The following is a 24,639-nucleotide window of genomic DNA, read 5'->3' on the forward strand; positions in this document are numbered from 1 at the left end:
TGTTCATAACAAATATGTTTTGTTCTGTTGAAAAGGAAAATTCATAACTTCTCTTAGCAGCTCATTTTCTGTTTTATAATGTTAAGATAATTATTGTCTATATTCAAGGTGTTGTACATGCCTCGTCTTTGCTATGCACATTTGCATCGGCTTTCAGTAGCACATTACAAACTTCTAGATTTCCTTTATCAGCAGCCATATGAAGCGGAGTACACTGACGCTGTAAGGAATAAAATAAAACACACACAAAGTATCATACACTGGAACTGCAATGCATATTTAATAGAAATATTTAATTTCTCTTAAAGCAGAACAAAACATATTAAAACAGAGAGATCAAATCACTTTATTATCAAAATACATATAAAACCATTCAACAATAAAGGAATACAATAAGCCCAGGACAGATCGTATAAAAGATCATGCAGGGCGGACAAATACAGTATAAAAACATATAAGCACTGGCAATAGCAATATTACAAGACATAAACAAAATATAAGATTTCATTTTTTATCTCATTATGCACTGAGCAAATTGCACTGGTCCCAAGACATTTCGTCTTTGGCATGGTAAATGACAAGAGGCAATGGTGGACAATTTGGAAACCTTGTCGCGGAATTCCTTGAAGCAAATCGGGGAGTGAATATAAAGAAGTGAATGATTTGAGCCTGTCAGCATTGTTGTTTTATAAACCATACTCCAGCAAGTCTCTCAAACTCTCCTTCGTTGCTGTATTAAAATAGCACATTATTGGCTATGTAAACTGGTTAAAATTTAGCACAATGACGACCAACACACACATGTAGAATCTACAATCTCTCATGTTATTCTGCAAAGAGCAAACTCACTTCTTTTCGACTTTTGTATTCATCAAAATACCCACGATCTATTAATAGACCATTCTGTCACATTACAACACTTCCTGTGGGTGATTTCACACGATGTCATCTACGTTTCCCCAGTTAACACTAAGCAATGCACTATGATTAAGCAATGGGAATCCCCTATGATATTAATAACTCTGACTGACTTTGTTTACTGTACCCAAAGGGGTTTTCCCTAAAACATGTCATAACACACAAACTCTTGTTTTGTGTAAGGGGGTTTCCCATCTCATGAAATAATCTAAATTGTAAACAAAGGTGAATAATCAAATTAAATTACTCAGGGCACACCACACTGCAATGCATATTTAATAGAAAACATTTTTATGAAAACGTCTTCTGCAGCTTTGGTCCAAAAAGCATCTTCGTGTTAACGTTTTATGTATGACAGCCATATACAGGGTGTCCCAGAATGATTTGTACCGTGTTTGCAAAAATAACTAAAAATAGAAGACGGGCAGTGTATCTATTTTTGATACATGCATTATAATGCTGGACATGTCTCCTACTTATTCTGTGAATTTCAGCACGCTACCTTTATTTGTTTTGGCGTGGCATGCAATAATGTAAAAAAAAAAAAAAACTGCTTTTCATTTTCAGCGCAAACGACTCGCATACCCTTGAAAATGGCACGATACGATTAAATAAAGAACGTGGGATGTTTGGCACAGCATTTCGACGACAACTACTGTTGGGGTTGGGCCTTAAAGCTTGCCAGACAGCTGCAATCTTCGCTCTAGTTCTTACAGTCTTACGAGCACCTGAAGCTTCACTCTGCCGATTCCTGACAGTTCTGTGCTCGTCAAACTTCTTTACGTTATACACTATCGCTCCTTTGACTGGAACGCGTGCTCGCGGAAATCGTCTAATGAATCTTCTTTGCGTCTCAACATAGCTGCCGGTTTGCCAGTAAGTTTTTGAAAGGAATCTACGCTGCTGCACAATAAATTGAGGAGCCATCTTTTCTGTACCACAACCAGTTCGACCTCTGCAAGCATTTCAAATTACATGGACCTCACACCACAATAACTAAAACTACCGCCAAAGAGAGAATGGGATTAGGCCGCAAATCCTTAATTCCATGTAATGATTGCTTCGTAACGTCATAAATAATAGATAGATATCGGCTATTTAGTGGAAATATGAACAGGGCACAACTAAAATACCTGCATAACTTTTTCCAAATAACTTTGTGCTGAACGGTTAGTAATGTTACAGATTTTCAAAATAGGTTGCGTTGTCAAAACTTAGAATTCACCATTTTTACGCAATCTTCTATAACTTCTACTAGAAACGTCCAATTTTTAAAATCTAAAAAATCTGAGAAAGCTAAATATATGTAAAACTTAAAATGTAAAACAATATGAACATATAACATGCCCTTCATACCTAAAAAATTCCATCTTTCCCGGTACAGATCATTCTGGGACACCCTGTATTTAGTGGAGTGAATTTATGCTGATTACATGTTCATATCAAATGTTTTCCTCTGTTGAAAAGGAAATTCAAAACTTATCTTAGCAGTTCATTTTCTATTTAACAAGTTGCAGTTATTGTTTATATTCCATGGTGTTGTACATGCCTTGTCTTTGCTATGCACATTTCCACCTGCATTCAGCAGCAAATTACACACTTCTTGATATCCTTCCGTAGCAGCCATGTGAAGCGGAGTACGCTGATGCTGTTAGGAATGAAACAAAAGAAACACAAAATTCACACACGTCATGAATACAGCTTTCAGAATCACATCATCCATTTGTAAACATAGTTCTTTTTTAATTGAATTTTAATAACGTGCAGTAACATTTGAACAAAGCCTAATTCAATGTTTAGCAAGAAACAGATTTGACCAAATTTGAGAAATTTGCACCAAAAATGGTCAAAAAATGCTTAATTAAAAAAAAATCATCACAAAAGCCCGATTTTTGCCCAAATTTCAAATATTTGTAATGAAGTTGGTCAAAATTTAAAAAAAGTAATAATAAAAAAAAACGGCTCCTAGATATTTTTATATAGTTTTTAAAAATTAACCAAAAAAACCCGTTTTGGGGGATTTAGGGCCAAAAATTAGCGTTTTGGCCTAAATTCGACCTCACAGATGCATTTATCAAGTCTTTGCCATTCTAAACATGTATACTTTTGTATACTTTAGACCAACAATTGAGCAGTTATGAGGCCCGAAAGTGTGCAGTTTATTAGGTTTTAGCATACTGAAAAGGCTTTAGACCGAAATAAATAGTAAAATAAACCCCATGCAAATTCCAGGAATTAATCTTGATTTTGTTTCAGGGAAAGTAGATTTTTCTCTTAACAGCGATTAAAGAGATGCATATCATTTATGTAATTGACAAACTAACAAATATATCATACTAATATCAAACTAACTACCTACCAATCCTACGCTTGTGTTGACTAGTGCTCCTTGACGAAGACATTCATGAACTTTTATAGTATTCCCAGCTTTGCAGGCTTCTATCAACATATCATCTAAAAGAAGTATCACGTTCGATTGTAAGTAATTCAAATTATATATGTTCAAACCTTACGAGTTGTGACGATTGCATACAAATTACACTATAGCGACAAGATATTTTGGGAACTCGCAAATGGTCGTCCTCCACTACAAAGAGGGGCTTTCGCAGCGTGCCAGGAGGATATTCAATAAGCATGGCATTCAAACATCATTTAAGCCACACCGCCAGACATTAAGAAACATTCTGGTCCGCCCAAAGGACAAACGCGATTCATTATAAACAGCCGAATGCGTTTACGAAATCCCATGTCGCAACTGTGAAAACACCGACATGGGTGAAACCTATAGAGTGCTAGGTACGCGGCTAAAATAACACAAAACCGAAGCAGAAAAAGCCTCAACTATAGGCTTATACAGCTCAGAGGAAGGCCTCGGTCACCGGAGAGGTCAACAAATCCGCTATTACTGACCATGTAGCGAAGGACAATCATGTGATCAATTGGGATGACGCGAGCATAAAGGACAGAGAGCAAAACAGAAATAGAAGTCAGACACATAAAAGAAGCGATTTGGATACGGAAAAGGGGGCCCAACATACTCAACCGGGATGAAGGAAATCACTTCCCGCCGCACATCTATGACCAACTCCTAAAACCACCTAAAACAGCGCCACCGACAGGAAGCAGACGAGGAGGACTGGGAGAATTGGTCAGTCGATTTGAGAAAGTGCTACGATGTAGCACGAAACGTCATTGTTAGGTATATTTAACATAATTTTACCAAATAATCAATTGGATTTGTTTACATGAAATTTTACAAATGAAAACAGTTGACTGTTTTGAAAATTGATCAAAGGAAACAATGTATAGAGGTTTAGAACGAACAAAAACCATAAGATACATATTTTCTAGTGATTGATGTTTAACATATTATAATTATTTATATGTTTTCTATGACACTACGCCACTGCCGAAAATGTCAGGATTTGACGAACTAAGCTGAACTAGAAGGGTCAACAGCTGGTACATTGGTATGATTTACCATTCCCTCATGTGACAAATGCAGATTTTCAACTGTTGCACTATTAAGGTTATTAATTATTTTAAACTGTTGTGATTTGGTAGTTCACAACATCTTACGAATGGTAGTGAGCTTTGGCAAAACTGTATTGCTCAATTCATAGCGAGTGTGTAGAAGAATTAAAATATCACAGATATACTTTCATAGGTGCTGCGGTTCTTGAGTTACGTTGTAAAGAGGGCTGAAACAACAACACTTTTGTCAAACGTACATAACTCATTAACAACAATAAATTAAGCAAGTTTGCAAAGTATATGATTTGCAGAATGAACTTTTACAAAACAATACATCAAGGTTTTATTTTTCAATAATATATTGATCTATATATTGAAAATCGATATTTAGGTTGTTTCGACCAACAATACCTCGTCTACCCTTAAGCAATGTATTCTGCAAACTATGATCAGATAACGACGCATTTCCTGATATTATAGCTGGTTGTAATCTATTAAACGTAGCGGGTGGTTGAGGCGGGGGCATCGTGATTGAATTATCAATTCTGGGTGAGTTTCTGCCAAATGTTAGCACGTTATAAGCTGATGGTTTTTCCCTGACGTTGTTTTCTGAAACTGAAACGATAATCATTTGAATCATACATTAATGATATGTATTCATTCACCATACGAGATCCTCAGTGCAATATGGTTATGATGGAATTGAGATAATGTGTGTAGGCAGACAGGAGAGTTGCATCAAAATACAAGGGCAGGAAACACAAGCTCCATTTTTGGCCAAAGTCAGTATCCTAATGTTCAGGATGTACAAGCGAAAGAAATGTATAAAAATAGATGTATACTGAAATGCAGGATGAGTATGTAGAATTTTGCAATTCTAGTGTTCGTAAAATGTTTTAAGGATGACTCCGGCAATCACAACATTATGCTTTATATGTTAGAAAATTAATTGTGAAGCATGAATCACGAGGTTTTATTTAAAACAAAGTCATATTGACCATAAAAACGAATTAAAACAGCCGTCTCTCAACACGCGATATTCAAAAGTCCCGGGCGCAGAGATTGCTGTAATACAATGAAGGCTGACAACAATTGAGCATAAATAACCACGACGTCATTGCACTGGACATATTTCGGCGCGGGAATTTTGAATATCGCGTGTTGAAAGCCGGCTGTTTCTATCATCATTTTTATGGTCAATATGAGTTTGTTTTAAATAAAACCATGTGATTCGTGCTTGATAATTATTTTTCTAACATATAAGGCATAATGTTGTGATTGCCGGAGTCATCCTTTAAGTTATCTACTCGTACTACGAAGATTTTTTGATCGAACACAAACCATACATCGTAATTGTTTTAGTGATCAGTGTTTAATAAAGAAGTATTCATATGCCAACGATTTCTTTACCTCCGAATATGTCTGGACTTGGCAAACTCGAAGTGTGAACAACTGGTACACTGGTGAAATGTGTCATTCCCATGTGTGTTAAATGGTGATTTTCAGCTGTTGTACCATTAAGCAAAGTATTCTGTGAACTCTGAATACACACCGATGCATTTCCTGATATTATTGCTGATTGTGATGATTTAGTATAATATGTGGTTGTAACAGCAGCGGGTGGTAGAGGAGGAGGCATCATCATCAAGTTATCACTTCTGGGTGAGTTTCTGTCCGTTAGCCCGTTATAAGCAGATGGTTTCCCCCTGTTTACTGAAACTGAAACGATAATCATTTCATGCATTAATAATATGTATTCACCATATAGATTATATATCTGATAGATATCAGATTCATCCTAAGGCCTAAAAATTGTTTGATGGGCGTAACATAAAAAGCCATTAGGGTAGGTAGGTAAGTAGGTAGGTAGGTAGGTAGGTAGGTAGGTAGGTAGGTAGGTAAGTAGGTAGGTAGGTAGGTAGGTAGGTATGTAGGTAGGTAGGTAGGGATGTGTACAGAAATGAAGCTTTACACGCGGAACCTTCGAATTATTGACTTGAGAAAAGGAAACTAACGGTATAAGGAAAGATCTTTGGTATAAGTTAAGTTTAAATGAATTGATTTTGTTAGTTCACCCGGACGTATGATCATATAACATATCACAAACAATATCCGGAAACTAGCTTCCCCCTTGGAAGCTATCGTCAAAACTTTAATTCCTTAGATACTTCTGAAAAACCAACATAAAAACTATGTTCTGCACAATTAGATGCCTGAGATGTTTCATTAATTCATGGATATGATTGTCATAGTGACATGCAATTTTTTGTCATGGTGACCCATGAATAAACCTTAAATAAAAAGACACACAACTGTCAAAGGTATACATTTAAGTATTTTCAATTCAATTCAATTGTTAAAAATTGGAAATGGTTAAAATGCTTTTCTTCTCATGTTGTATATTTTATTTGGGTTCCATATGCATCTCATTCATTCAGAGTGTTTGTCATAGACATAAAATAAAACGAAGGCACTGAAACAAATGCATATCATAATCATATCATAAGTACATTATCATAAAAAATTTGCAATGTTAAGAGCATTTATTTCAGTTGGTTTTCAGAAGTTACTCTCTGACATAATGGTTTTGTAGTATAACCACTTACCATTCGTTCTTTGTTCAACAGGACGTTGTGGAGTAGAATCTGGCGCAGGAGATCCACCAAGTACTTGTTTGACACCAGCAGGTGAGAGAATTGGCAATTCAGATTTACCAGTCACTGGATCTGCAGAGAGTGACGAAAATAAATTATGCTATACATGGTTTAAAATCATATTAGGGACGCATCATTAGATATCAAGGGGGCTGGGTAGTTGGGGTCGTGATAATTTTTTTAGCCCCTAGGTGAAGCAATTTTTTTAGCACCTCGCTGAAAGCATTTTTTTTTAAAACCCGGCGAGACAATTCTTTTACACCTCGGTGAGACTTTTTTTTTTTTTATCGTAAAGTTCTATATTTTTAACAATTTGTATTGGGATTCATGAAACGAATGTTGTCCATATTTTTACGTTTTGTAGCACCTAAAGCTTTCTTGGTCAGGGGGGCCAAATACAAACATTCGGGGGAAAAGACGGGAAAAATTATCAATTTGACCCGGTATGTACATATAGGCCTACCGTTTGTTCTGAGAGACTGTACTAAACAAAGTCTTCTAACTTCCAAAAACGACTTTATTAGGACAATATGCACACGTAGCGTGAAAATGTGGTATTTTACATTCATTTTAGTCCATGATCGGGGTGAATTTTGGTAGGAAACGGGCTCCTTGCCCCTTTTCCTATGCCTTCCTGATTTTCACTTTCATTTTTTGTTGGACGGGCACTCTTCTCTTTCATTTTTTTTTTCAGGGGTCACTCTGCCCTCCCGCAACTGGTTACGTAAATGGTGAGTTTTTAGCACGTAGCGTCTTGTGATTATTTTCTTCAATACATAGATTCATGTGAGGATATCTCACAAAAAAAAACCCAGCCAGATTCAACCCGCATGTATGGCTCACATCAGTTCTTTTGACATTGGGGTGGACTCTGGTAAAAATCTTTGAAGTGTTTTCGCTCACAGAATAACTTTTGACGAACAAATGCGTATAAAATACTTACCAGTTCGGGTTATTCCTTCATGTAATTTTACACGAAATTAGGGTTAGGGTTAGGATTAGAGTTAGGGTTAGTTTAGGGTTAGGATTAGGGTTAGGATTAGGGTTAGGGTTAGGATTAGGGTTATGATTAGGATTAGGCTTAGGGTTAGGGTTAGGATTAGGGTTAGAGTTAGGATTAGATTACACGAAATAATTACATGAAGGATCGACCCCAGTTCGAAGCTAAAATAAGCGTGTTTCAAAAAGGAGTAATGTGCAATTTAAAAGCTATATGAGGTTAATTTTTCTTCACTAACTGTGACAATTTTTTTTCACCCTTGACATCCTTTTCACCCTTGACTGTCATGCAGGTCATGACAAAATAAACTAATAATACATGCAAAGGTTGACAAAACGTTCTGCATCCAATTGCATATGGACTGACCTTCTCTAAGACCTTGTCTAACTTGAGGTGTCTCCAACATCGAAAGGTGCGTTTGGCCGCATTCTGCTGCTTCTTGTGCTGTTGTAAATGTCTTGCCGCATGTTCCACACTGGCACCTAGAGGATTCTATGATGCAAACAAATATATAAGTCGTAAAATATTACATCTAATGCAAATAAGAAAATCTTTTTAAATTTGATAAAAATGTACAATTCGACTGTTTTGACATAACCAGCGAAATATTAAATGTTAAACAATTCAACATGTTCATGTTGAAAATAAAAAGTAACAAAGGAAAACAAACCTGGCACGTGATGGAGTTTCGAAGTAGTTGCAGGAGCGACACCACAGAATGTACCAGTTTCAGGATTACTATCATTACCAAGAAGCATGTCTTTGCTTTGATGAGTACTAGTGGCATCTGGTGCAGATGGGTATTGTAGAATGTCTTCGTCTTCAGATTCCATTCCCTGCAAAGCAGACTCATCCTCTCTTTCTTGCAGTATGTCGTCGTCTCCAGGTTCTGCTGAATCAGTATCTGACTCGGCCTTCTCTTCTTCATGCACATGTAGTTGATCAGGTGGATGTTGCTCACAGTGCAAACTTTGAACAAAGCTTCTGAGCAACGATAGTTGACCCATATTGATTGTGTGTTTCTGACCCAAAGTCATGAGATCTTGTTCCATAAGTACTTGTAGTGCTATTATTGAGTTATAGCCTTCATTAAACAACACATTCAATGTGTCTCCTTGTAGTCTAAAACGTGACCAGTTTGTCACCTTTTTAAACTGCTCCAATGTTTCGCCTAGAATCAGTGTAAAAGTTGTTGTATTTACAAAGCATGACTATGTAAGCACATGAACTCATATATTAACTTACAACATATTGATTGAAAAATGGCAGATTCGCACACTAGCAACATACATGACATATGGATGGTGGATACCTTCTAAGACGCCTAAGATAATACCCCTAACCTTAGACGTCCAAGATGCAATCTTGGACGTCAAAGAATTTCGCGGTTGACTTAAATCAACGAATCACAGGGCCAGATATCCCAAACCAATCATCTTAACCGTATTTAATTATTGACCAATGAAATATTTGACGCATAAGATTGTAGACGCGTAAGATTTTCTTATACGTCCAAGATTGACCAAAGTTAGTGGCGGACGGTATTGCAAATTAGAAAGATCACAAAAACACTTGACAACTAACATGACATCTTATCTTAATGGTAGATCTCAAGCTGTAAATATAAATTCTTCTCTATCAAACTTTAAAAATATTGATATTGGTGTTCCACAGGGCTCAATATTGGGACCCTTATTATTTATAATATTTGTGAATTCATTAACAGAAGCCGTAAGTAGTAGTTGTAAGTGTGTGATGTATGCAAATGATAATACTCATTTAGTAAGCTCATCTGACCCCACTGTTCTGGAAAATAATCTTAATGCAAATTTAAAGAAAATTGCTGACTGGTTTCAGTCTAATCATTTAAATCTAAATACTAAGAAAACTAAGTTAATGTTGTTTGGAACAAGGCAAGCTTTAATTAATTATAAAAACATATCCCTCATTTATAAAAGTGTGAGCATTGAAAGAGTTGATAGGTATAAGTATATAGGAGTTACATTTGATCCACATCTTACTTGGGATGAGCATGTTAGTTATCTTTCTTCAAATGTATCAAAACGTATTGGTATTATTTGTAGAGTAAAACGTATCTTCCTTTTAGATCAGTTAAAACACTTGCCCAAGCCCTTGTCTTTCCTCACTTTGACTACTGCAGCTCTGTTTGGTCAAATGTTAGTGCTTGTCACATAAATGAGCTTCAGATTCTACAGAATAGACTTGCCCGTATTTTACTTTCTGCAGACATAAGAACACCAGTTGAAGGTGAAGCTAATGCCATCAATACCAAGTTTGCTCAGGTATCTGAGGGCCTTGACCCTTTAAATTTTAGTCATCTGCCTGTTTACTTATCTGCTGAAAACCTCCTCAGTTGTATCCATGGGAGGTTTTTGCTGAGCTTGGTAAAAACTGAAGCCTGCCAAAGCTGCGGGGCCTGATCAAATTCCTCCCCGGTTAGTAAAAGAGTTTGCATATGAACTGAGTGCCCCTGACTGATATATTAAATAGTTCGTACTCTGAAGGTAAAGTTCCAAAACGATGGAAACAAGCAATAGTTGTGCCTTTTCCTAAGCAACTACCCCACCCCCACTATTGAAAAACTGAGACCAGTGTCACTCACCTCTGTTTTGCTAAAGTTGCCGAAGGTTTTGTTGCGGGGTGGGTTCTCGATGATATTCAGCATAAAATTGATGAGCGCCAATTTGGCAATGTTAAAGGTGTTTCAACATCCCATTACCTTGTTAGCCTTCTTCACCATCTGCATCAAGGCGCAGAAGGAAGTCACAATGTTGGAACGGTGGTCCTAACGGATTTTTCCAAAGCGTTTGACTTGGTCGACCATACCATCCTTGTTGATAAGATAATCCGCTTGGGAGTCCGTGGGTCCATCGTTCCATGGATTTGTGATTTCCTTCATGATAGGCAGCAATGTGTTCGCTTTAATGACACTCTTTCAGACTATGTTCCACTTCATGGGGGAGTACCTCAGGGCACGAAACTCGGTCCCATTGGTTTTCAGATTCTCATAAATGATGCTGCTAAAAATTCCACTTCTAGTTGTTTGAAATACGTGGATGACCTGACATTTGCAGAGAATGTAAATGGATCGCAACCCTCAAGCTTTTTACAATCTGATCTTGATCAGTTTACTGAGTGGTCCAAGGGTAATTTGCTCAAATTAAATCCTCCAAGTATGCTTCAGTAAAAATAAGCCCCAGGCTGGCGACTTGAGAATCGGCGCAGAACCACTGTCATATGTCACGGAAGCTAAGGTCCTTGGTATTTATCTTCAGGACAACCTCAAGTGGGACACGCAGGTTAGTAACATGCTTTAAAAAAGCCAATAAGAGATTGTTTATGCTAAGGTCCCTCAAGAGGTTTGGCTTTGATAGTGAAGAGCTGAGCAGTCTAAACGCAGGACAACCGATTCTTTTGTTCTGCTTAGTCGCGCTAAAAGTCGATCGATACATGTTAAAATCAGCACAATTCCGAGATACACCTTTTTGCTATGAAATTTATTTTCTCGGTCAAATATAAAGCAAAATTTTTTTTTTCTTCAGTAATGTCAAATAAAAACATAGTGCTTGGATGAACATTTTTTAAAAATCCTGGTGTTAAAATTAAGCATCAAATTGTGTCTTTTAGTGTGATATTTTTGATTTTTATAGGCCTTTAGTTCGCCCGTGAGCTTTTTACAGAATTCATTTTTAGCGTCTCAAACTAATATAGTTTGCTAAAGAAAGATATTTCCCACCTCTGTAAAGCACATCGTGTGGGTCTATATATTATAGTTTTGTCAGAATTTCCGTTTTTATTTTACCCTTTTCCCCTTCATCCTCCGAAAATGTCAAAATCAGTACTTTATCTTGAGAGCAACCAGCTGAATTAATCGATATTTCAATTGTTGTCAACCAGGTCCCTTTTCCATTGAAAACCAGGATTGCCTGACCAGCGATTTGGTAGCCCAAATCCCCAATTCTGGTAAATGAGGTGAATTTTGGAAATTTGCTCCCGTGATAGCCTGCAATTTCAATTTATAGGCCTAGGGGCTATGGATTCCATGATTATGAAAACCATTTTGTCTGTTTGTTTGTTTGTTTGTTTGTTTGTTTATTTACCTAGGATGAGGTCCATGGGAAAATCCACTGTCCAAACCTAGAAAAATTCGCGTGTTATTAGAGGGATTTTAATTTTCTGTCCCTCCTATCTCCAGGTGAATTTTGAATGACCCCCCCCCATCGGGCATCTCGGGTTGGCATTTTCATTACACCCTTCAGACTTGCGTTCGGGTTTGTGTAGGCCTATTTGTCATAATTTAGCGCTATAGGACCTACTTTATAAATGTATAGCTATAGCCGTGCTATATAAATATTATAAGGTACCGGTATGTAATATTATGTAGGCCTATGGGGGTGGGGTGGGTACTCAACACATTTTAACCATGACTTACAATGCAAGGCTCATTGTTGCCATAAATGATTTTTCCTTTAGGTCATTATAATAGGTTGTTATAAACTTCCATGTTTAACCTTGTATTGTTTTGGCTGCTTCATTATGACTTTCGGTGGGTTTAAGCAATTTCAAACAAACACAAACTAAAGGCACTATACCCAGTCACCTTCATGACAATTGAAACACCAGGTAATTTCTTTGCTATATTGAAGTTCTGGCAACACTCTATCCAGGCCGGGCACCCAGAGATATCGATCCACAATGCTAGTATTAGCCGAAGATTTCACGCGTAGATTTGAAAATATTTCAACTGGTAGTCAAAAATTATGGAATCAAAACGGAAATTCTGACAAAACTATAATATATAGACCCACACGATGTGCTTTACAGAGGTGGGAAATATCTTTCTTTAGCAAACTATATTAGTTTGAGACGCTAAAAATGAATTCTGTAAAAAGCTCACGGGCGAACTAAAGGCCTATAAAAATCAAAAATATCACACTAAAAGACACAATTTGATGCTTAATTTTAACACCAGGATTTTTAAAAAAATGTTCATCCAAGCACTATGTTTTTATTTGACATTACTGAAGAAAAAAAAATTTTGCTTTATATTTGACCGAGAAAATAAATTTCATAGCAAAAAGGTGTATCTCGGAATTGTGCTGATTTTAACATGTATCGATCGACTTTTAGCGCGACTAAGCAGAACAAAAGAATCGGTTGTCCTGCGTTTAGACTGTGAGTGTCGTTTACAGTGGTTATGGTAGACCGATTCTCGAGTACGCCAGTGTTGTGTGGCATTCTAGTATTTCAATTAAACAATCCAAAGACCTTGAGCCTATTCAAAAAAGAGCCTGTAGAACAATCCTGGGAGGAAATTACAGTTCATACCATGATGCGCTGCTCAACTGTAAATTTGACTCCCTGTCTGATAGGAGGGTGGTGCACTGTCGTAGGTTTGCTGAAGAGCTACTTAAAAATGAACGAACACAGTCATTAATCACTCCTACCAGACTTGAGAGTCATGGTCGCAATTTGCGCAACTCTCACAATTTCTCCCAATTCCGTGCCAGGACTGAGCGCTTTCGGCTGAGCCCTATCCCATATTTTGTTAATCTTTTAAATCAGTAATCTCCTCTTGGGATTGTTCTTCATTGCCATGATTGCTATTTAAAGTCTGGTGCAATTGTTATAATATTTTTGACATGTTTTGAATTTAAGTATATTTTAATGTTTTTCAAAGTGCAATAGTATTTTGGTTAAATTAATATTTGTGTGCAATATGGTGCTTTTCTGATCTAATACTTTTTCCCTATTGATGCAATTTTTGATGTCTTTTAAAAGTTCTTAAAGTGTTTAATATTTTTAATGTTTATATGTATGTTCAAATTGTAATTTTACATGTAATTTGGCCGTTTGGCCACGATATGTGATAAATAAAATACCGATAATAATAAAATGATGAACGACCTGGACTGGGTTAAACTTGATAGTATGTGGGAGAATCAGTTACTTATTTTAGTTTTTTGTTTAAAGAAGGTTGCTCCACATTATTTGTCATCTCAATTTACTTTCAACTCCTCTACACATTCTAAGAACACTCGAAGTCAATCTTATAACAAATTGGTTGTTCCAAGGTGGAAATTATCTTCTGGGCAGAGAACATTTCATTATAAAGCTGCCACTTCATGGAATAGACTTCCTTTTAATCTCTGTGCCAATTTGGATTCACTAAGCTTGAATGAGTTCAAGAATGTCTTATCATTTTGTTTGTGTTTAAGACATCAAGTAACTTATTATTAACTTCCTCATTAATTTGTTAATTTGAACTTGTTCTATATTTCTATGTTTGTGTATTAATTATTCATATTCTTATATAGTGTTATTTGTATATGAATGTTATGTATGTTATCAGGGCTTCCAGGGAGACCAGTACTTTTGTATTGATGGAATTTTCCTGAATAAATAACGAACAAATAAATAAATAAATAAATAAATAAATAAATAAATAAATAAATAAATAAATAAATAAATAAATAAATAAATAAATAAATAAATAAATAAATAAACTATTAGCAGCTCGTAACCTATACTATCTGATAGGGTATGTCATGTGATCGCTAGAGAACGAAGGGCAAATAAATACCAGTCAGACTTCTTCTCGGGGACCACCTTTCTATTATTATCTTTTCCGGGTTTTAGATTACCTAGAGAGCCATTATCGTAATAATTTTAAACATACGGTATTCCGACAGAAACTATTGTGTCAAATCGCCGACCCAATTTGTATCAACCATACACTACAATAGGCCTAAACGTAAAATAAGTTGTACCGGTGTGCAATGGTGTGAGGGTAAGAAAATCAGCCATTATGATTAAATAATAATATTTTGAAAGATATTAAAATGATCAATGTTCAGAGAATCACATATAGAATACCGTAATGTAAAGGAAATGGTCAGAATAACACTATATAAGAATATAGCAGTGAAGTTAGCTCAATCGATAAAGCGTTCGACTATGGTGCGAGAGGTTGCGGGTTCGAACCCTGGCGGTGCCTAGTACTTTCACGTGAAAAATTGAGTTAGCTTGAAATTCCCCTGGACAAGGAACTCACTGCTAATTTAATTTGTCTCGTTGTAACCCTTACGAAACTCGGGGAGCTGATCCTGGTTGCGATGGTTATTTGTGAAATGTCTAGGGTGTGCGCTCTTGAAGCAGCAAATGTCCCTGATTTGTTGTTTAATGGTTTGTAGAATGATGTGGGCCGTTGTGGTCAGCGACAACCTGTAAAGTGTGCTGAGGCGTAGCGCACTATAAATCACTGCGCTTTTTATTATTTTTTTAAATAGAAAATTGACCCCGAGCGGCATTGGCAAAAGAAGCATTGTGCAGGCTGCTGCAAGATATTCTTCATGCGCTTGTTTCTTAGGGGCTGTGCAATAATTATGAGCACCGGAGGAGGGTACAATGGGGGAGGCGAGCATTTTTGGCCAGCCGGGGTGGGGTGGAAGCAGTTTTTGGCACGCCATTTAGAAATATTACCCCGGCTTATAATTATTGCACAGGCCCTTAAATGTTAGAAGTTTTCGGGCAGAAAAACTAAACAAATTAATATATACTGCATTTACTTCAATGGGATGTTACTTTGGTCGTGTTCCTCCAAATAACATAGCAAGTCTATAAAGCGTCGCACACCGTCATCATCCCTATATCTTCGTGTTAAAAATTGCCGTGATAGTACGATGAATCCTCACGTTTTTCAACAACTACGCATGGTGATTTTGTTCGAGATAGGCCGTGCGACTCAGGCTAAGCATACAATTTGAGATTTTGAGAGCCTGCCACACATGATGCAGTCATGTCTTCAGTAGAATTCATCTCGACCTTTGCAGGACTTAACCCCATTAAAAGCTATTAAACCAAGATAACACTCATTGAAACAGCTCAACTGATTAAATCGGATCTTCTCTGGTTGTGCACAAGTGTCTGTTTTCATGTGCGATATCGCAATAAAGCTGGTATTATAGCTTCAGTTGGGTAACCGATTATAAAGGAAACGAAAGGAAACAATGGTATGTGTACCTTTGTTCACGAAATGAGACAATGGCGTGCTTTTTGTAAACCAGCATTCTTGAAAATGAGCAACATAATGATTGTTGACTTAACACGGTTTGGAAATAATTTCTTCATATTTTTGGTGTTATCTGTCGTTTACATATCCTTCCTAAAACACAAAAGTGCGACCCTCTCCAAACACCTAAATTAGCTGAAATTTTAGGACATGTTACAAAACTATATTGTCTAGAATTTTAGAAGAGTACTTTTAATATTGGCCGGTTATTTTTCACACAGCGACGTTAACTAGGCAATGTACTATTACCTATAACATTAACTAAAACACCAAAGTACGAATATTTCCAAACATCTAAATTAGCTAAAAATTTAGGACATGTTAAAAACTATATTTTCTAGAACTTTAGAAGAATACTTTTAATATTGGCCGGTTATTTTTCACACAGCGACGTTAACTAGTCATATCCCCATACTTTTAACGTAGGGCTATTTGTAGAGGTCACGCGTCAATGGGAAAGAGCACTGTGTATTGTGTATAGGAAAACGGACAGTAACTGCAGTATGACTGTTTCTATTCTATGTTTTACGATTTTCGCATGATCAATATATGGCTGGCCGTAACCGCCACAACGTGGAGCTGCTACGCGTAGCTTACTTTTCGCTTCGCGGAGCTAAATTGACCAATCATGTGAAATATTTTCATTACGCGGAGCCAGTAGATGCATCCTCGTCAGAGAGAGAAAACTCTTGCCAAAATTAATGTTTACTATGGGGATTTTAAATGAATCGATTGTAAATAAACCACGACCAGTTGTACAGGATCAATACCATTGTTTGATTAGTGTATAGTCAATGTTACCTTGCATGCATGTGTCATGTGTGTGGCGTGTTTGTTTGTTTGTCTACTGTGTCAGGCCAGGATCACTGACACCCACGGTACTGATACTCTCATACTATCACGGTGATCATATTTTTGAATGTTGTTGACTTTAAAATAATCATGATACAGTCATGTCTACAGTAGAACTCACCACGACCTTTGAAGGACTTAAACCCTATTAAAAGCTATTAAACCAAGATAACACTCAATGAAAACAGCTCAACTATGTTACATCATATCTTCTCTGGTTAAATACACACTGCACTTGTGTCTGTTTTACCTGTGCAATGAGCAATGAGCTGGTATTATAGTTTCAGTTGGGTGAACGATTATAAAGCGAACGCAAGGTAACAATACTGTGGGCTTTTGTTTACGAAATGAGACAATAGTCTGCTTATTGTTAACCAGCGTTCTTGAAAATGAGAAGCTTAATGACTTAACACGGTTTAGAAATAATTTCTTCATATTTTTTGGTGTTATCTGTCATTTACATATCCTTCCTAAAACACTAAAGTACCAATATTTCCAAACACCTAAATTAGCTAAAAATTTAGGACATGTTACAAAACTATATTTTCTAGAATTTCAGAAAATGCTTTATATATTGGCCGGTTATTTTTTACACAGTGACGTCAACTAGACAATGGTCTATACTTCTAACATACACTATTTGTAGAGGTCACGCGTCAATGGTGAGCGCACCGAGTATTGTGTATAGGAAAACGGACAGTAACTACAGTATGTATGGCCTACTACTAGTATATAAAGTAAATCCGAACTGGTTTGCAGTTTGCTGAAGGTCGAATTCCGCAGGGACACCGCGCAAGTTATACAAATTAGCTCCCGGCGATACACTGCAGATCGCAGAACTGTGTGCATAGTTTACCACCACTCTGCCTAGCTATATAGTTATGTACAATACTGTATGAGTTTCTTATGAGTGCATGTCCATCTTAATAATAAGTCAGTTCGTACTTTTCATAAACTACTTTTTGAATCATAACTTTCGTGACCGAGGATATCTTGCAACTACGTGACGCTCGTCTGGCAAATTCTTAATGAATAAATTCGCTTCACGTAATGAGTAAGTCGTACTTAATTAGTCAGTTTTACCTCCGAGTAATGAAAAACTCTAACATGATCATGATTGGTCAATTTGGCTCCACGGAGCAAAAAGTCAGCTACGCGTAGCAGCTCCACGTTGTGGCGGTTGCGGCCTACCATATCAGTATCCCATATGATATTTCTATTGCAAGAAAATTTTATTTGTTGTCAGGTTTTATCTTAAATACACTAACTGGAAATTAAATACACTAATTAGTGAGGACCGGTATTTTGCTGTGGATATGTTTAACTGCAATTTGCGGGTAAAAATTTGAAATCCTGAGTAAAATTGTGATCATATTCAACTCTATGAAAAAAAAATTATATAAAAGAATGCATGTAAAATCCAGCTGCAATACAATGTACATTATTGACACACTATCACTCTCTTTATCTACGTCAATAATAGAATATCGATTTCAATCGAATTGAACACGTTGCTCAGTTTTGAGTTTGCAGTTGACTACTAAGCGACCTAAGCGATCGATTGCTAGCCAATCAGATAGAACTCCTTTTCTTGCGTTCGGTGAAATACCAGTCGCCCGTCGCTCACCAACGGAGTATTAAATTTATATTTATCGTATAGGAAGTCGACACTGTGCGTCGTACATTTTGGGCGAATCGCGATACCGTCCACCACTATTATAGGCCACGTTGAATGGTCAATCTTAGACGTCAAAGAAATCTTTGGCGTGTAAAATCACAGGCGTGAAAAATCTTAGGCGTCTAAGATTTAATTGGCCAGTTATTGAATACGCTTAAAGATTGCAGTTTGTGATTTCTGGCTCAGTGATTCGTTTATTCGTGATTTAAGTATACCGCGAAATTCTTCAAGATTGCATCTTGTACGTCTAAGGTTAGGCGTATTATCTTAGGCGCCTTTAGAAGGTATCCGCCATCCATATAGTAACAGGGCATGACATTTAATAATGAAAATAGATAAATAACTTAAAGGAATTACATAATGGATGATTTTTCTCATTTGTATAACACGTATTTAACAATATGACGTACAATTGTACATGTATAATAATGACCTTGAAAGGTTACGTAGATTTTTAAATATGTCACTTGAAGTTTGAAAATTGAGAGAGAAAATAAAAAACATTGATGATATTCATATTTGATTTTTTTTCGTGGTGTACTTTAGACATTGGACCCCAGTATTGGACTTGTGTATATTATTATTTAATATAAAAGAACATGTCGTGTTACAGTAACATATTGGTGCGATGGTTCATTACGATAGCCATAATCCCTACCGTGGCCTGTTATGATACTTAACGATTTTTAACGTATAGATTATACAATTTTGTCACCCATCCACCATAAAAATTATATGAAAATATGAAATCAATGCGATACATACTTGCAGCAGATGCAAACGTAATTGGTTTTGAGTTGGGACAGCTGCATGTTACCTGCGCAGGTGCGTTTGGTTGTCGGGATTCTGCCAATGTATGTAGTGAAATCCTCTGATGGGCGAGACTGATCAGATTTGGCATCAAATTCAAACTATCTGCATCAGAAGGCACAAAATAAAGGAGCAAAATTCAGGCAATGGTCATCAAGGTATTATTTATTCAATTAAAATTGCTATGGCTTCGCCATGTTCACAGTTCCAGTGGACTACTTCAAAAGTTCATGTTGAGTAGAATCTGTGGTTGAAGCTTGTTTATTTACAAATTTATGAGTCTCCGATATTGAAAGCCTTGCAGTTTGACTCTATCATCTGATCATAAAATGTTTTCATGGTGCAGTCATGTTTACAGTAGAATTCACCACGACCTTTGCAGGACTTAAACCCCATTAAAAGCTATTAAACCAAGATAACACTCATTGAAAAGAGCTCAACTATGTTACATCAGATCTTCTCTGGTTAAATCCACACACACATGTGTCTGTTTTACCTTTGTGATGAGCAATGAGCTGGTATTATAGTTTCAGTTGGGTGAACGATTATAAAGCGAACGCAAGGTAACAATATTGTGTGCGCTTTTGTTTACGAAATGAGACAATAGTGTGCTTATTGTTAACCAACGTTCTTGAAAATGAGAAGCATAATGGTTTGCAGACTTAACACGGTTTGGAAATAATTTCTTCATATTTTTTAGTGTTATCTGTCGTTTACATATCCTTCCTAAAACACAAAAGTGCGAATATTTCCAAACACCTAAATTAGCTATGAAATTTAGGACATGTTACAAAACTCTATTTTCTAGAATTTCAGAGAATACTTTAAATATTGGCCGGTTATTTTTCACACAGTGACGTTAACTAGGCAATGTCCTATTAGGGGGGGCCTACCTATAACATACACTAAAACACCAAAGTGCGAATATTTCCAAACACCTAAATTAGCTAAAATTTAGGACATGTTACAAAACTATATTTTCTAGAATTTCAGAGAATACTTTAAATATTGCCCGGTTATTTTTCACACAGTGGCGTTAACTAGGCAATTGCCTATAGGCCTACTTCTAACATACACTACTTGTAGAGGTCACGCGTGAATTGTGAGAGCTCTGTGTATTGTGTATAGGAAAACGGACAGTAGGCCCTAACTGCAGTATGATCTATGACCAGATCATCTCACAACAGCAACCAACAAAAGTGGCGACGTCATCACAGCCACTTGGGTCTGCTGACATCTAGAAACATTTTTTTACAGTCATTGCAGAGTGAACAAGGTTCCTGATTGGAACCGAAATACATGTATATCAAGTGAGTTCTTCATTTTCTTGGATCTGTTACCAGAATCTTAATAATTCACTTGACTTTAAACGATCCTGATGAATCTCATCAATAATTTATATCATGTTAATAAAACTTTTACTGCCAACACTGGAAGCCGACTACAAGTGTGAAAGTTTAGAGCCCTACTAAACTCGCTTTACTCCATAAGTTTAGGTTCGAATTTGCTCACCGATTCACATTCGAGGCTAGAGTCCTGTGCTATCGAAATCGAGTAAAAATCGAAAAGCATGACGTCCGTTGCAAGCTGTTGCATAAATTGACAACGTTAATCTACCGACAAACGACAATCTATCGTGTTCAAATTCGAAACTAGAGTTCTCGATAATAATTTTACACATATGTACTTACCACTATAGTCTCTAGCATTCCTTATTGTCCTGTCTGATTTGATGTTAAAAATCTTCATGAAAGCCCTCTGACACACCTCTGCGTACTCTTCACCACCATTCGGTACATAATATCGGTAGGTGGAATTTCTTCTTTTTCCATGGGCATTCTTTACCCTACTGTGAGATATATATTTTCGAAGATATGCGTTGCCTTTTGCTTCATCTCTGGACGCGTTATATTCACCACGCAGTTTTTCTATTGTTCCTATGTTGATCACATTTGCTCTGTAACTACACTTTTTCATGGTGCAACAGTGATCTTCGGGATCATCATACTTCCGTTTTCTGGATTTCCTCAATATGATAAATGATTGTGACGGCATATCTCTTCCTGGTTGACTAGTGCCAGGTATATCATGTATATCCGTGGGTGCACTGTTATTACTGGTAGGCCTATCTGCCATTTTTTTTTATCACGTCGTCGATGTTTTAACACATGTTAAATCAGATCAAGACGATGTCTATGATAAGTTCAATCTGAGACATATTCGTCTCAGGTTCAATGAAGGCACAATTACAAGTTGTAGAATACTGTACTGTATACAAGAGTGGATCTCATTCAAATTGATAATTCCAACATCGCATCGCCACAGTTTCAGATCTGGGTTTTCCCAACACTTGTCATTTATGGCAAACCAGTGTTGCCTTCCCCTTCGCAACTTTTGTACATGATTTTTTTTCCTTTGTAGCTCTAAACCGGGCTCTATATTCTGTTAAGGTTTATATTGAGAGTTGATAAACACATATGCCCAGCTATATGATAATGATGCTCGAAAGCAAAGTTGTTATATATATAAATCTGGTTCCAGTAAAAAAAAAAAAGTCCAGCTGGGGTATCGAGTACTTTATTTAGCGTAACGTAACGCGTTTATGGCTCAAAATTTCTTACCGCTCACCATAGGCGTTCCTTGTAAGTTGTAGGCCTATGGTACTAGGCCTTCATGTATGAAGTAGATTACGCCCTAACTAGAACTACGTGTATTTCCAGACCCAGTGGCGGCGTCAGGAAATTTTTTCGGGGGGTGCAAAATCAAAAAACTTAAGTAAAATGCCGCAAAAGTTGATTTTGTCCTCGTAACTTGGGGTTTTTGAGGTGAATGCTCCCCCCGCGTAATATTTCAGAATAGATGTAGGCACTGGCTTGTGGAAAAGGAACAGTCAGAATGCATCGTTGTTCTGCAAACAAACAGCTATTTCACAATATTCTGCTTTTAATTCACTGAATTTATTTTTGTGATATAATTCAGCAACCCTTATTTACGTCACTTGCCGTTTTGGGGGAATTTCCCTTTTATTGCTCTAGACTCGTGCACAGGGCATTGAATTGAATTGCATTGTAAACTGACCGTGTTCAGTCTTCATCGGTGGACTACGATCGAGTCTATAGGTGTGTAGAAACAATTGCGTTGAACTTGTTATATTTAGCAATATTTACAATTCATGCGTAAAATCGGTATTGGCATGTCGTATACCGTAGTCGTATAATTCTATGCCCATGTATTTTAACGTTAGCAACTATTTTAAAGTAAAACTCAATGCAATTTGGTAGTTCACAGTATCTTGCGAATGTTGTGAGCTTTGGCAAAAATTGCATTGATCATTTCATAGCGAGTGTGTAGAAGAATTCAAATATCACAGCTATACTTTTGTAGGTCCTGTGGTTCTTGAGTTATGTTGTAAATAGGGCTGAAACAACAACACTTTTGTAAAATGTACATAACTCATTAACAACAATAAATCAAGCAAGTTTTCAAAGAATATGATTTGTAGAATGAACTTTTGCAAAACTTCAAAGTGTTATTTTTCTATAATATAATTGTTTTAGATAATGAAAATCGAATCGGAATTTTTTTTTTTTTGGCTGCTTCATCCAATAATACATCGTGTACCCTTAAAGTATTGGAGTATTAAACCAAACAAAAACAAAGAAACTAAAACCATACATGAAGGATAATTTAAAAAAAACGTGATTGGTGTAGTAGTGGCATCCGCATCACTCATCAATATCCAGTGGCGGAACAAAGATTTTTCTTTGTGGGGATGCATGCATGGGGGGGGGGGGAAGTAAATTACAGGAGGGGGGATCAACAAATTTTGCCCAAAATTGCCGCAAAAAGTGGAATTTTTTTATAATTTGGGGGGGTTTTGCCTTAAAAGTTAGGGGGACTGGGGATGCATGAAAAAATATTTGGGAGAGGGGATGATCAATATCTGACTTGATCTGATTATTATCGTCCACATGTATGATTCGTCATTTGGTAGACTAGTACATGGTTGTATTAAAATAGGCCTATTAAGGTACCGTTCACAAACACTTGTTAGGGGGGCATGATGCAAAATAATTTCATCGCGAACATTTTTCGGCCCCCCTTTACAGACCTCAAAAATTTCAGGCCCCCCTTTTTTGACATGAAAATTATGGGTCAACTCCATAGAACAGCATATAAACTCGAGTTTTCCAGGAACATTTGTGGTCATTTTTTTCAGGGCCCCCTTTTTGCATCAGGTCCCCCTAACAAGTGTTTGTGAATGGTCCCTAATATACGATTTTCTGAGTGCTCGAAATAAAATCCGAAAGGGTTACTACTAGTCCGAAAAAACTCTAATTCTGTCAGTCGGGGTTGTTGAATTTGACATGCTCACTCACCATAACTGGAGTGCAACTTTTCATGGGGTGTCTATGGAGTGGTCCTAATTTTTTCCTATTTTAAAATGCTTTGGACTTGATAGTGTTTATTTTTCTTCAAGTACATTTGTAAGACATTATTGTTGACGATATATCAAAGACACAACTCCAAAGAATAAGAAATTTAGATGTAGGCCTAAAGAGAAATTTTCTTAACTTGGTCATTCGCTCCAAAGGTAATCTGTCACTCCAGGGAGTAACTTCACATTACTCGTTGACTGCCGATAAACGTCCCAATAAATCGGACTTAGTCACCGGTCAGTTCTCATGATAGATTTCCATGGCTAACGATGGTTAACTATGAAAACATGTTAAAGGACATCAAGAAAATTTTTTAAGTTATTTATTTTGAGCTCTTTCGAGTATCGACGAGTAATTCTGTAGATTTAGGTTTTGTCTGTGACTGCTATGTGAGGCCGTCGTAGGTCGTACGGGGCTCAAACTCGGTGGGTGGGTGTAGCTCTGTCCTGGCAAGAAGAAGTTTATGTTCGTTAAGCCATCCGACCCCGGGGCCCCCCTCCCAGGGGTCATTTGAGTTCAAATGACTAAAAACTGTCATATGGGCATGAAACTAGGTCGTACGAGGCTCAAACTCGGTGGGTGGGTGTAGTTCTGTCCTGGCAAGAAGAAGTTTATGTTCGTTAAGTCATCCGACCCCGGGGCCCTCCCAGGGGTCATTTGAGGTCAAATGACTAAAACTGTCATATGGGCATGAAACTAGGTCGTACGAGGCTCAAACTCGG

General features: G+C 37.0%; 1 protein-coding gene and 1 long non-coding RNA gene across 4 annotated transcripts in view; one reads left to right on the top strand and one right to left on the bottom strand.

Moving 5' to 3' along the window:
• Window positions 1–1,489: 1,489 nt before the first annotated feature.
• LOC140152531 (uncharacterized) lies at window positions 1,490–21,830 on the bottom strand. 3 transcript variants are annotated; one of them, XM_072174895.1, is made up of 9 exons: window positions 21,170–21,830; window positions 19,434–19,583; window positions 8,717–9,217; window positions 8,413–8,538; window positions 6,999–7,118; window positions 5,803–6,111; window positions 4,804–5,007; window positions 3,278–3,372; window positions 1,490–2,566 (listed from the first exon to the last, which is right to left on the bottom strand). In XM_072174895.1, the coding sequence occupies exons 1-9, from the start codon at window positions 21,612–21,614 to the stop codon at window positions 2,411–2,413; spliced, it is 2,106 nt and encodes a 701-aa protein (XP_072030996.1). In that variant the 5' UTR covers window positions 21,615–21,830; the 3' UTR covers window positions 1,490–2,410. The 3 variants fall into 3 exon arrangements, with proteins under 3 accessions (XP_072030996.1, XP_072030998.1, XP_072030997.1); XM_072174897.1 differs by lacking the exon at window positions 4,804–5,007; XM_072174896.1 differs by lacking the exons at window positions 1,490–2,566; window positions 3,278–3,372 and adding an exon at window positions 4,329–4,447 and having other exon boundaries at window positions 4,820–5,007.
• LOC140152532 (uncharacterized) overlaps window positions 4,389–24,639 on the top strand; it is a 31,363-nt gene continuing 11,112 nt past the window's right edge. Inside the window, exons 1-2 of the long non-coding RNA XR_011859029.1 lie at window positions 4,389–4,447; window positions 4,820–4,941. This is a non-coding gene — a long non-coding RNA (uncharacterized lncRNA). The remainder of the gene's footprint in view (window positions 4,448–4,819; window positions 4,942–24,639) is intronic.

This window comes from Amphiura filiformis, chromosome 5 (assembly GCF_039555335.1).
Source record: "Amphiura filiformis chromosome 5, Afil_fr2py, whole genome shotgun sequence".
NCBI classification, from domain to species: Eukaryota; Metazoa; Echinodermata; class Ophiuroidea; order Amphilepidida; family Amphiuridae; genus Amphiura; species Amphiura filiformis.